Source organism: Octopus sinensis, linkage group LG8 (assembly GCF_006345805.1).
Source record: "Octopus sinensis linkage group LG8, ASM634580v1, whole genome shotgun sequence".
Classification (NCBI taxonomy): Eukaryota; Metazoa; Mollusca; class Cephalopoda; order Octopoda; family Octopodidae; genus Octopus; species Octopus sinensis.
Genome location: NC_043004.1, coordinates 92,879,844 through 92,893,997, shown reverse-complemented (window position 1 = coordinate 92,893,997; position 14,154 = coordinate 92,879,844). Strand labels below are relative to the sequence as shown.

Here is a 14,154-nt window from a genome sequence, read left to right as displayed (position 1 = left end):
AAGAAACGCAATGCATTTTATTGTATGTCAGGTTAAATGTGTCTGTGTGTGGTGTCTATGTATGTAAAGCTGATATAGTTTACGAAAAATATTTTACATTCAAGTTAAAAGACTGGTGACTCCAGAGCTCTTAACAGTTCACCTACTTTTAACACCTCTGACCACCACTCACTCTCACTCCATTGGTTGTTTTAGTATCACTCTCTGAGCATGTCTGGTAGGACACATATTGAATTCATTCTATGTAAAACCAATATAAAAGAGAAAGAGAGAATGTATATGTGTGATCAAGTAGGTGAGATAAAGTGGATGAGTAAGTGGGTGGGACAGAATAAATGAGAGAGAAAGTGGGTGGAACAGAATGAATAAGAGAGTGAGAGAGAGTGGGCAGGACAGAATGGATGAGAGAGAAAGACAGAGAGGTGGGGCAGAACAATGGAAGAGAGAAAATGAAAGAGGTAGAAAGGTGTAACAGTGTGTTAGTAACGCTTTAGTTTGTTCATAGATGAATTGTACACAGGCCAACTTCTTGTAACACTATTATATGATACTTGACCAGTCTATCGTTTTGACTTTTTAGAATATATTTACAAACAACAGTACTCAGTTTTTAGCTTTTTAAGCTGTGATTTTCTCATAATGGCAGCTACATTTTTCGTTATTAAATTGCCAAAGCAAGAATCATGTTTGTCAAAACTTGAACGGAGCACTTCATCAAGTTCTGAGCTGTTGTTAGAAACCACACCTAACTCTGATTTATTATTAGGGGATAACACCACTCGTTCTTTTAATAATAATGTTTCTTCCACAAAGCTTTGTGAAACACCCAAAATTGGCTCTCCAAAATCAAGCAATGACAACACTATTACAACTCTGGTTTCTAACAATATTGATGTTTTGGATCAGGAGTACAGCAGATTGACAGGAAACGATGATGTTGACATGCAAATCAAAATCAGTGGTTTGGACATTAAAGGTCAGGATAACAATAAAACAATGGCTCTCTCAAGTTCCGTATTAGGTAACTTGAGTAAGGTGCCACCTCAGCTGGGTGCAAATTCTCAAGGTCAAATAGCAAAACCACAGAATAGATTCCAAGTAACACCTATAGAAGAACCTGGACATGAAATGCTGGATTTTATCCCTAAGGAAACTCCTGAAACGGTAAGAGAAATATTTTTTCTTTTTGGTAGACCTTAAGTTTTTGACACCAAACTCCAACAGGTGCATGACGATATGTCTATATATGCTGACATATAAATATAGATACTTATATTCATACAGTGAAGGTGTGTGGCTTAGTGAGTTGCACTTATGATTTCAAGATTATGGTTTCAATTCTTGGACCAGGCAATTTGTTGTGTTGTTGAGCAAAACACTTCCTTTGATATAACTCCAGTCTACTCAGATGGCAAAAATGTGTGTGTGTGTGTGTGTGTAGTCTGTTCTTTTATTCTTTCATTTGTTTCATTCATTTAACTGTGGCTATGCTGGAGCACCACCTTAAAGAAATAAACCCCAGGACTTATTCTTTGTAAGCCTAGTTCTTATTTTATTGGTCATTTTTGCCAAATTGCTAAGTTACGGGGATGTAAACACACCAACATCAGTTGTCAAGCAATGGTGGTGGGGACAAACACAGACAAAGACACACACATGTACACACACAAATATATACATACACACACATATATATATACACAACAGGCGTCTTTCAGTTTCTCTCTACCAAATCCACTCACAAGGCTTTGGTTTGCTCGAGGCTGTACTAGAAGACACTTGCTCAAGGTGCTATGCAGTGGAACTGAACCTGGAACCATGTGGTTGGGAAGCAAGCTTCTTACCCCACAGCCACGCCTGTACCTATCTACTATCTATCTATCTATCTATATATATATATATATTTATATATATATACACACACACACACACACACACACACATATATATATACACACACATTATATATATATATATATAATAATAAATATTAGGGAATAAATCCAAATTTACAAGGAAAAATCAGATTTAAGATTGAATCCAATTTATAGTAAAATATTATATTATAATAAATTAGACAAAACCACTATTATGCAAATCAAACAAAGAAAGACTTAAGCCAATACATAAAATAATTTATATAAATTAAAATTTAACAAATGTATAACCACTACGATCGTTTCATGTCAGCACATCTTAGACATTCTTCAGGTGGTTTCTAAACCTTCTTAGCGAGTTATAAACTATGAAGTCATAACTTCATAGATGTGCTGACATGAAACGATCGTAGTGGTTATACATTTGTTAAATTTTAATTTATATAAATTATTTTATGTATTGGCTTAAGTCTTTCTTTGTTTGATTTGCATAATAGTGGTTTTGTCTCTAATTTATTATAATATATATATATATATATATATATATTATATATATATACACACACACACACACACACACACACATATATATATACACACACATTATATATATATATATATAATAATAAATATTAGGGAATAAATCCAAATTTACAAGGAAAAATCAGATTTAAGATTGAATCCAATTTATAGTAAAATATTATATTATAATAAATTAGAGACAAAACCACTATTATGCAAATCAAACAAAGAAAGACTTAAGCCAATACATAAAATAATTTATATAAATTAAAATTTAACAAATGTATAACCACTACGATCGTTTCATGTCAGCACATCTTAGACATTCTTCAGGTGGTTTCTAAACCTTCTTAGCGAGTTATAAACTATGAAGTCATAACTTCATAGATGTGCTGACATGAAACGATCGTAGTGGTTATACATTTGTTAAATTTTAATTTATATAAATTATTTTATGTATTGGCTTAAGTCTTTCTTTGTTTGATTTGCATAATAGTGGTTTTGTCTCTAATTTATTATAATATATATATATATATATATATATATATATATATATATATATATATATACATACATACATACATACATACATACATACATACATACATACATATGGATCTTTCCTTCTCCTATGTTTCCGCCGAAGAGCTCTGCTTGAAATGTTAAACCCTCCTTCTTTCCTGAGCATCCAATAATACTATATTTGTTCCATGTCCTCGCGTTGTTGTGTTTTTTTGTGCTTTCATGTTTGGATTAACTTTATATACATACATACATACAAATATATATATATATATATATATATAATATATATAATATATATATAGTTACAGAGATGTACTTGCATAGCAAGTGACTTGATCTGAGATCGTGTGCTGGAACGAAAACAGTTGCAGCGTTGAAGGTGTTTATAAGCCATTTAAGAAACACACAAAAACCGTTAGATTCACTTCAACATTTAAATTTAATTTGTCAAAATATTTTCGTCGCTTTGAGACCGCGACCTGTTAGCACGATATTTTTGTCAGTGAACAGGTGGCGATCTCAAAGCGACGAAAATATTTTGGCAAATTAAATTTAAATGTTGAAGTGAATGTAACGGTTTTTGTGTGTTTCTTAAATGGCTTACAAACACCTTCCACGCTGCAATATATATATACACACATATATATGTATGTATGTATGTATGTGTATATATGTGTATGCATGTATGTGTGTGTGTGCGTGTCTGTGCTTGTGATTGTCCTCCACCACTGCTTGACAACGAATGTTGGTTTGTTTACATCCCTGTCACCTAGTGGTTTGACAAAGGAAACAGATAGAATAAGTACAATGCTTACAAAAATAAAACTGGAGTCGATTCATTAAACTACAATTCTTCAAGGCATTGCCCCAGCATGGCCACAGACCAATGGCTGGAAAAAGCAGAAGAATAAAAGAATACATTCTCTGCTTTGGTCTTATGTTCAAGGCATGAGAAAGCTTGAGTTTACATGAGAAGGCCTAACAGACCTGGTAGAAACAGCAGCCAAATCTCCCTCAAATCACACCTTACTGTCTTATGTATGTATATATATATGAGCCAATGAGGGGGACCTCTACATGGTAGCTAGACCTGGTAGAAATAGCAGCCAAATTTCCCCCAAATCACACCTTACTGTCTTATCTATGTATATATGTATGTATGAGCCTATGAGGGAGACCCCTACATGGCAGCTAGACATGGTAGAAATAGCAGCCAAATCTCCCTCAAATCACACCTTACTGTCTTATCTTTCTGCTACTTGGATATAGGTCTTATATTCGTCGTAAAAAACTTTCCTGTCACACACTCACGCACACGCACACACACACACACACACACGCACCCTCACACACACACACGCGTGCACACACACACACACACACACTCACACACACGCATGTTAGCTTACAATTTTATTTATATATTTGCGTGTCTATGTGTGGAAAGAGGAAGTGGGAGGCAGAGTGAAAGAATCACTCACTACAGTAAGTGAATTACTTTCATTTTATTCGTTGCCCACTGTGTGTGTGCGTTTGCGTGTGGTATAAACCAGACTAAGAAAAGCATTTGACACACACACCAGAATGTGAGTTTTCTGTAAATTTTGCTTAATTGGAGTTTAAATTTTAAAAACTGGACCTGGCATGACGCGATGCATTGTACTCTTGAAAATGCTAGGTAAATTGTAATTGAAGAAATCCTATATTGTAGATTTGTATAACTCCCAAAGGGAGGCAGATAAAATCTGCCTTTTATAATAAGAGATACACTCAAAACGTAACCGCATGTGTACCGTTGGCGATTTTTTTTACTCTGTCTTCTCTTCTCTGGATCTTTCCTTCTCCTATGTTTCCGCCGAAGAGCTCTGCTTGAAACGTTAAACCCTCCTTCTTTCCTGAGCATCCAATAATACTATATTTGTTCCATGTCCTCGCGTTGTTGTGTTTTTTTGTGCTTTCATGTTTGGATTAACTTTATATACATACATACAAATATATACATATATATATATATGTTTGTTGAAATGGAAAGATGAATTATCTTGTTACGGATTATTCAAAAGTTTAACCGATACCTGGGTAGCAAAAATCACAGCAGAAAAAACACGGTTGGAGTTATGACCATAGGGTGTTGCAACCGTGCGTTGGCGCGGATAATTGAAGTTTAATATAATTAGTGAATGGAAGAAATGGAGCTGAACGAAGATTCTACAGAATTCCTTTTATTACATTCTACACATGTTTCAAAGGCCACAAATTTCCAAATTCTGATTGAATAAGGATACCTTATTGCAGCTTTCTCTTCATTTCTTCCATTCACATATATATATATATATACAAAATGAGAAAATGGAGAAATATATCTAAATCAATCATCAACCATCAGATAATACTCAATCAATACTTTATTAAACCATTACACAATAGCAATGGTATTATACATTAATATAGTAAAAATATAACAAGACATAGAAATAGAAATACATTTACATTGCAGCTGACAGCTGTTTCGGCCGTGAAGACAGGTATGTCCCATTTAACCTATTAGCCATATAAAGCAGGTATAAATGAGACATTAACAAGAATGTCTCACGGCCTCTTCAGAGAATTTAATGCAAATATGAAAAAAATTTACATATAAATATAAATATGTGTGCATACACACTCATATTCTTACATATATATATATACACAATAATACAATATAGATCAATATACATTAACAAACACAATAATGTTCCATATTGAACTCCACAGTTCTATAACCAACATCAAGGAACCACAACTTGTACATTCACATTTAAAGCAGGCATATATATTGAACAGTCCAATCTATTAAAATGTGTCATTACACAAAATGTCAATAAAATGAATATTAATATTAATATTAATAATAATAATAATAACCACGACTGTACCATCCAATGCAAGCATATATATATATATATATAGTTGAAATATATAGTAAAAGAAAAGACGAAGACAGGTGACTAAACAACAAGCAGGTGTATTAGTTTGACACTCGGGAAGGTGATATATATATATATATATCTTGAGCGCTACAGCTAACACGTAACCCAGTACAACCTGTTGCATGGTCAGGTCATTGGCGACTAAATTGGTAACCCCACCAAGCTTACTTGGTGAGGAGGGTGATTGTTGGATATCTTGCAAGATGAAATGTAAGGCCTGTTAAAGGGTGGAAGAACTCATGTGTAATCAACAGTCAGCCAACATTAAGTATAAATAGTTGTGTATGTATTTGTACATATGCGTTATATATTTATATATATTTTTATATATCTTTTTTTATATATCTTTCTATATATTTACATATATATATTTATATATCATTTTTATTTTATTTACATTCTTAATTTTGAGTTTATTTATTTTTTAGTTAAAACAAACCTTTTGAATTGTAAAAATTTCAAATTTTATATCTTTTTTTTTATGTATAGATACAGGAGTTGGACAAAATAATGGAAACACCTAACAACATAGCATCATAATTTTGAAATATCTATAAAACCATCAAAAGCTTGTTTATTTTTTATATTTTTTGATTTATTATTAGTGTTGCTTAATATGTTTTGCTAAAATTGCTGTTTCTTTGCAGATATCATCAGAAAACGGTAATTAAAATTCATTAAAATGACAGATCTATTGAACTTTCAAAGAGGTTAAATTGTTGGTGCTCGTATGGCAGGCGCTAGCATAACAAAAGCAGTCGAAATGTTTTGTGTATCAAGAAATACTGTCACAAAAGTAATGACACACTTTGAAAAAGAGGGAAAAACTTCTTCGGTGAAACAAAACTCTGGAAGGCAGATAGGGACTGTCGGACTCTTACACAAATTGTTAGAATGGATCAGAAAAGTACAGCTCCAAAAATTGCTGTAGAGCCTAATGACCACATTGAGAACCCAGTTCCATGAAAACTGTTTGCTGGGAGCTGCACAAAGCCGGATTTCATTTGAGGGTTGCAATCAGAAAACCACTACTTTCAAAAACAAACTTTGCAAAGTGTTTAGAGTGGAGTAAAATTCTACAGAATTGGTCCCTAGAGCAGTGGAAGAATGTTATTTTCTCAGATAAGTCATCCTTTACCCTATTTCCAACCACCGGCCAAGTATATGTGTGGAGACAGCCAAAAGAAGCATTTGACCCAGATTGCCTTCTTCCAACTGTTAAACATGGAGGAGGATCTGTAATGATCTAGGGGGCTATATCTTGGAAATCCACCGGCCCAATGGTTTCCCTTCATGGCAGAATTAATAGTCAAGACTATTTAAGCATTTTATTTGATCAAATTCATCCTATGGTTGTGGACCTGTTTCCAGAGGGAAACACAATCTTTCAAGATGATAATGCACCAATTCACATACCTCAAGTTGTTGCTGCATAGCATGAGGAACATTCTAGTGAAGTTGAACATCCTATTTGGCCAACACAGTCCCCAGATCTCAATATTACTGAACATTTATGGTGCATTTTAGAAAAAAAAAAGTAAGGAGTCAATATCCTCCACCATCATCGCTACAAGAACTGGAGACTGTTTTAGCTGAAGAATGGACAAAAATTCCTTTGGAAACATTTCAAACTTTGTACGAGTCCATACCTTGTTGAATTCAAGCTGTAATTACTGCCAAAAGCTGTCCTATCCCATATTAAAATATATTTGTTTGAAATTTTAAAGTGTTTCCATTATTTTGTCCAACCCCTGTATGTATATATTTTTTCTGTGTGTGTGTGTCGGTGGGTAGATGAGGCTGATTAGCTGTGGTGAAGGCAACTCTTCTAGGAGAAGGACACTCTGACCTAAAGCCAGGTCATAATAATGATAGTCTCTTAATTGGTTGCACTATCAAAGCCATGACACTTGATGGAGGCAGACTGGGCTCCTGTTTTGAAATAAAGCCATGATTTGTATTGGAGAATAAAACTCTGAATTCAAATTGACTTACCACTGCTTGCTTGCAGTCTCCGTTTGAGGAAAAGCCTAGGAGAAGGTATCCCAATATAAAACCTGCAGTCAACTTAGTTCTAGTCATCTTGCTTTGTTTGTCTCTAGAATCTACTATTTTGACCGAGAGAGTAGCAAAAGTGTTGCACAAGCATTTGTCACTGAAATCCAATGAAGTACAGATGTCCCTGACAAAACACCATCATTGTACAATCATCATTTTTCAAAAGTCCTATGGAAATAGAGGCATGGCAATGTAAGCAGACTTGACCAATTGGAAGCATACAATTACAAATTTGCACATAAGGCGGCAGGGCTCTTATCTTAACATTGCTAACATGTTTTCAGGGATAGGAACTGTTTTCGGTGGAGAATCTGAGCAGTCTCTTTAAAGAGAACACTGTTCATCTGGATATACTGTGAAGGTGCTAGAAAAGGTACACTAAAAATTGACTGTCCTTTCTCTGCTAGTTAGTTTACTGCAGCTAATGGTGGTTCAATTTAGCAGGAATGAACAAAGAGTTGATATAAATGATGATAACAAGTATGCAAGGAATAAAGTTTCTCTTAACCTGGCCTGTTGGAATGTGAGAAACCTTTTAGATCGAGCAGATAAACCTGAAAGAAGAACAGCTCTAATACCTAAGGAACTAAGGCATATTAATGTTGATATTGCAGCTCTTTCTGAAACAAGATGTTGTTGAAAGAGCAGCAAATTTCACATTATTCTGGGTTGGGAAGCTGAAGGGAGAGAAAAGGGAAGGTGGTGTTGGGTTTGCAATTAGAAGTGATTTGCTAAAAGACCTAGAACAACCACAAAGCATAAATAAACACATAAGGAAACTCTGAATCCCTGTTTCTTGTGGATATTTTGTAACTGTTTTCTCCATTATGTTCCGACACTTTCAGCTAGTGAGAAAAATATCCATGCATTTTGTGTGGAGCTTAGAGAAAGTATTCTGTTAGTCCCTTTGAATGAGAAATTGGCTGTGCTTGGTAACTTTAATGTACGTGTTGGTAGAGACTATGGTGCTTGGAATGTGCTTGGGCATTACAGAATAGAAAAAGTGAACAATAATACGTTGCATCTGCTACAAATGTGCTCTGAGCTAGGGTTGGTTGTTGGGAATACTTTCTTTCATCAAAAGCTGAAACATAAAGTTACCTGGATTTACCCAAGATCAAAGCAAGGTCGCATGATTGACTTTGTATTAACTGAGAAAGCAGACTTACAAGATTTGTGCAGTCTCAGAGTATTGTGAAGTGCTGATTATGATACTGATTATAAGATGGTTAGGGCCAAGTTCAAGTTCAGGGTCTGCAAGAAAATTTATAGTGCAGGTGTACGAGTACCAAAGAGAATTGATGTAGAGCAGCTAAAACAACAAATTTTGCAGTTATTTCAGGAGAGATGCAGCAATGTTCATTATGAAGGTTCATGGCAATCTTTTTAGGATGGAATATATAAAATGGGATCAGAGGTGTTAGGTTTTAGGAGGAGACAACACCGAGACAGGTTTGATTCCAATTTAGTGATAAATGTGCTTTTTAGCAACAAAAAGGTCCACTCATGAAAAGTTTCTTGACCCAAACGTTAAGAACAAAGTGCAACTAGAAAAGTTGTACAAGTCTCAGAAAGCTTAAAGACACTTGGTGAAGAAATTTGTCTGAGGAAGTATAGGTGGCTTATGGCATGAAAGACATGAAAAGGTTTTATAGTTTATTGGGGGAAAGCTTTGGACTGCAATCTTCATCATATGTTCCCTTGAAGTCAAAAGATGGAAATGAGGTTATTAAATCCTCCTGAAACACTGAATAGATGGAGAGAGCATTTTTCAGATCTATACGTATCCTACATGGGTTTTATTTACACATATTTTTTATGCATATTTATATTTTATAAATATTAAAAAAAATATTCATATGTGTTGATATGTATTAATATATGTATTGGCATTTTAAGTCAAATGTATAAATATATGAGTATGATTTCCTAATTAGAGTTTATATCTTAATTCTTATATAATATATATATATATATGCACACACATTTATGTATTTGTTTTGCAAGATTCCTGATGTGAAATCTTGTGTTGAAACATTTATTATATATGGGGATGGTCATAGATTTTGCTAATTACCCACACACACTATGTACTCATTCTTCACCTAAGCTTTATTATTATTCTTATTTTAGTGTCCTTTGTGTTATTTTAGTGTAATCTTTCATTACACATTCAATGACTTCTTCAGCGACTCTCCATCCTATGTGTCTCCTCCTGTTCTATTTAGTCCACTGTGCCTATTTGTAGTGTGTATCTTTATTTGTGAATGTGCTTGCATCTGTGTGTGTATGTGTGTGTGTGTGGCTTGGTTTGTCTATTACTATGTAATCTAAGTGTTATGTCAGTTCTATGTGTTGGTAATATATTAACATCTATATTATTATCCATGCCTCCATGTTTTAACTGAGCATGTTGGTAGAGCACTGATGAGCATTTCTCCTCTTTGAGCTCTCACCAGTGTCCACCTATACGTTCTCCTATGCTATGTGCTGTCTTTCCACTGTAAGTTGTCCTGTAACTGTTCTGTCCAGAAAGAAGCTTACTTCCCATCCATATAGTTTTGACTTCAGTCCCACTGTATATCATCTTGGACGAACTATAACAATGCACTGCAGAAATCACAGGCTGTTAGTCATGGTTTGTTAGAAGACTGCTACAGATGGTGGAACATTGTGTTTGGTTCTCAATTATAATCTTATGTGGAACCCAAATTTCCTCTTTGCATGTTTTCCCAATTTGCTTGAGATATTCGTGGATAGTTGAATATGACATTAAATTTTTGCACCAAATCTCAAGTGCTTTGACACGAATCCAATACAATAGTCTCATTCAAAAGGTCGTCATTAAGAGTGAGTCACCTTTCAGAAAGAGGCTTGTCAGATATGTCACAATCACCATCTTTAAACCTTCTGAACTGCAGTTGTTATGTACGAGTCTTCACAGCATCTGGATAAACTTCAGAAAATGCTTTTCATTGCTTCTGTAGCAGTACTTTTCTTTCAAAACTCATACACTAAGCAATGGGAAATATGTTGTTTCATAAAGTTCTTATCCTCCATGGGGTTAATTGCTGTTTTAACTATGAATGACACACTGCCAGATAGAAAAGTTGATATACTCTCTCTAGACAGTTCTCACTCATTTGATCTTAGCTCTGACGTGATTGGTTGATTCATATTTCATAGTGGTATAAAAACAATTACACACACACCACACACACATTTGTGTGTATGTGTATACATACATATGCACACACACGCATGCACGCACACACTCGCATGCACGCACACACATGCACACACACACACACACATGCATGCAGACACACGCATGCACGCACACATACACGTGCACGCACACATACACGTGCACGCAGACACACGCATGCACACACACACACATGCATGCACACACACACACAGAGGAAGCTAGGAGACAGGTATATTTAGCTAGGGGAGCTAATGGTGGTGAGCTGGCAGAAACATTAGCACGCCGGGCGAAATGCTTAGCGGTATTTCGTCTGCCGTTACGTTCTGAGTTCAAATTCCGGCAAGGTTGACTTTGCCTTTCATCCTTTTGGGGTCGATAAATTAAGTACCAGTTACGTACTGGGGTCGATGTAATCGACTTAATACCTATCTCTGTCCTTGTTTGTCCCCTCTATGTTTAGCCTTGTGGGTATTAAAGAAATAGGTATATTTAGCTAGGGGAGTAGCAGATGGAGGAGAGAAGGAAGTGAGGAAGATGGTGAAGATGTGACAGAGAGGGAGGCAGACACCGTACACTCAAGTTACAGGGTGGCATATATAGTGGGCAGGTGGGTGAGTTCACAAGATTTTGAAAGGAAAGTGGGAGTTACACATTGTGGGAAGGGATTTAACTCGGACATATTGTGTACAAGTAGGCAGGTGAACAAGTGAGGGAGAACTGAGGGGAGAAACATCAGTGGTGAGCATTGGTGAGTTGTGAGGGAGGGAGTAGGGTCATGAACATGGATTTTACTTTGCTGGGGAAGTCTCCTTAAGTACAGCATATTACCAGTTGTCTTGACCTTTTCTCATTTCCTTAATAACTGAAGATCTTTTCTCACCACATCCTTCCATGTCTTTCTAGGTCTACTGCTTCCACAGGTTTCTTTGGCAGTTAGAAATTGGCATTTCTTTATGCAGCTGTCCTCATCCATACACTTCATATGACCATATAAGTGCAGACTTCTCCCTTGCACACTACAACTGATGCTTCTTACACACAATTTCTCTCTCAAAACATTTACATTTTGTTGTATGTGCACACTAACAGGCGCAGGAGTGGCTGTGTGGTAAGTAGCTTGCTAACCAACCACAAAGTTCCGGGTTCAGTCCTACTGCGTGGCATCTTGGGCAAATGACTTCTGCTATATCCCCAGGCCGACCAATGCCTTGTGAGTAGATTTGGTAGACGGAAACTGAAAGAAGCCTGTCGTATATATGTATATATATGTATATGTATTTGTGTGTGTGCGTTTGTGTGTCTGTGTTTGTCCCCCTAGCATTGCTTGACAACTGATGCTGGTGTGTTTACGTCCCCATCACTTAGCGGTTTGGCAAAAGAGACTGATAGAATAAGTACTGGGCTTACAAAGAATAAGTCCTGGGGTCGATTTGCTCGACTAAAGGTGGTGCTCCAGCATGGCTGCAGTCAAATGACTGAAACAAGTAAAAGAGTAAAGAGAGTATCCAGCTGAGCATGCTGGCTTCACTTCTTTCAAGTTTTCATATGTCCTTTGCAGTTACAGCTCATGCCTCACGGCCATGTAGCATACGTGTCCATACACAGGCAAAATCTGTCATTATTCTAAGTAGGTTACATTATATATATATATTTTTTCATATCTAAATAGTAAACTAATTATTTCTACATGACTGAAATGAAGTTGTCTTGAAATGCCTCGTCATTTGAATTACAATGCTTCTGTGAAAAGTAACATACTTAGTATAGTTAGCTAAACAAAACTTCAGTCACTTACATTACCATTGAAGTAAAAAGAGGAACACTACAATTTTTGCCTTCAGCATTGAGTACTCACAAATGTATCACCTTTCCCCACACCACTTACATTGGTTTTAAGCAACTCTCTTTACTCTTTTACTCTTTTACTTGTTTCAGTCATTTGACTGCGGCTATGCTGGAGCACCGCCTTTAGTCGAGCAAATCGACCCCGGGACTTATTCTTTGTAAGCCCAGTACTTATTCTATCGGTCTCTTTTGCCGAACTGCTAAGTGACGGGGACGTAAACACACCAGCATTGGTTGTCAAACAATGCTAGGGGGACAAACACAAACACACACACACACATATATATATACATATATACGACAGGCTTCTTTCAGTTTCCGTCTCCCAAATCCACTCACAAGGTATTGGTCGGCTCGGGGCTATAGCAGAAGACACTTGCCCAAGGTGCCACGCAGTGGGACTGAACCCGGAACCATGTGGTTGGTTAGTAAGCTACTTACCACACAGCCACTCCTGCGTCCGTATTGATTTTTAATGAAATCAGATCACAGCTAGTCACATAGAGTCTTAGATGATTTGAATTGACCCACTAGTTATAATGACCAAATTGCCTTCAAAATATGCTTGTTATTTTAAAAACAAACAAAACAGACTGAAATCAAGATTAAGAGAAAACAAGTAATGACTAACACACCTTTGATCATGGCTCCATTCAATCAATCTAAACATAACAACCCTCTACCTTTCTGTTTTATATGTATGTGTGGGTGGGTGTATATACAAGAATATATCATGTAAATGTACAAGTTTTCATATACAATAGATATTGTGCATACTATACTCATGTTACATGTTAGGCAAGCATCTAATATCCTTGACATATTGTCGAACAAAGAAGTTTCTAAGTATTTGCTTAGTTTGCTATAAATAACTTACATTTAATAAAACACAAATTTTTTCACAGTCCAGTCATGCGAATAGAGAAAAATAAAGACAACAAATGGAGTGAGAGTGAGTGATGGTCAGAGATGCTAAATGCAGGTGAACCATAGTGAGATGTTTTACTCTGATGCAGCTGGTATTTTTTTTTATTAAAATGAAACTGGAAAGTTTTATTGTAAATTATATTAATTAATTTCACACATATATACATATGAAATTAAATATTAAACTCTTTTCAAAATACTATCATTCATGCAATAT

The 14,154-nt window shown here is 35.7% G+C and overlaps 1 protein-coding gene across 1 annotated transcript in view; it reads left to right on the top strand.

Annotated features, from left to right (window-relative positions):
• The first annotated feature begins 403 nt into the window (after window positions 1-403).
• LOC115215006 overlaps window positions 404-14,154 on the top strand; it is a 48,286-nt gene continuing 34,535 nt past the window's right edge. Inside the window, exon 1 of the mRNA XM_029784119.2 lies at window positions 404-1,164. Within this exon, the coding sequence (XP_029639979.1) occupies window positions 640-1,164 (525 nt within the window). The 5' untranslated portion in view covers window positions 404-639. The remainder of the gene's footprint in view (window positions 1,165-14,154) is intronic.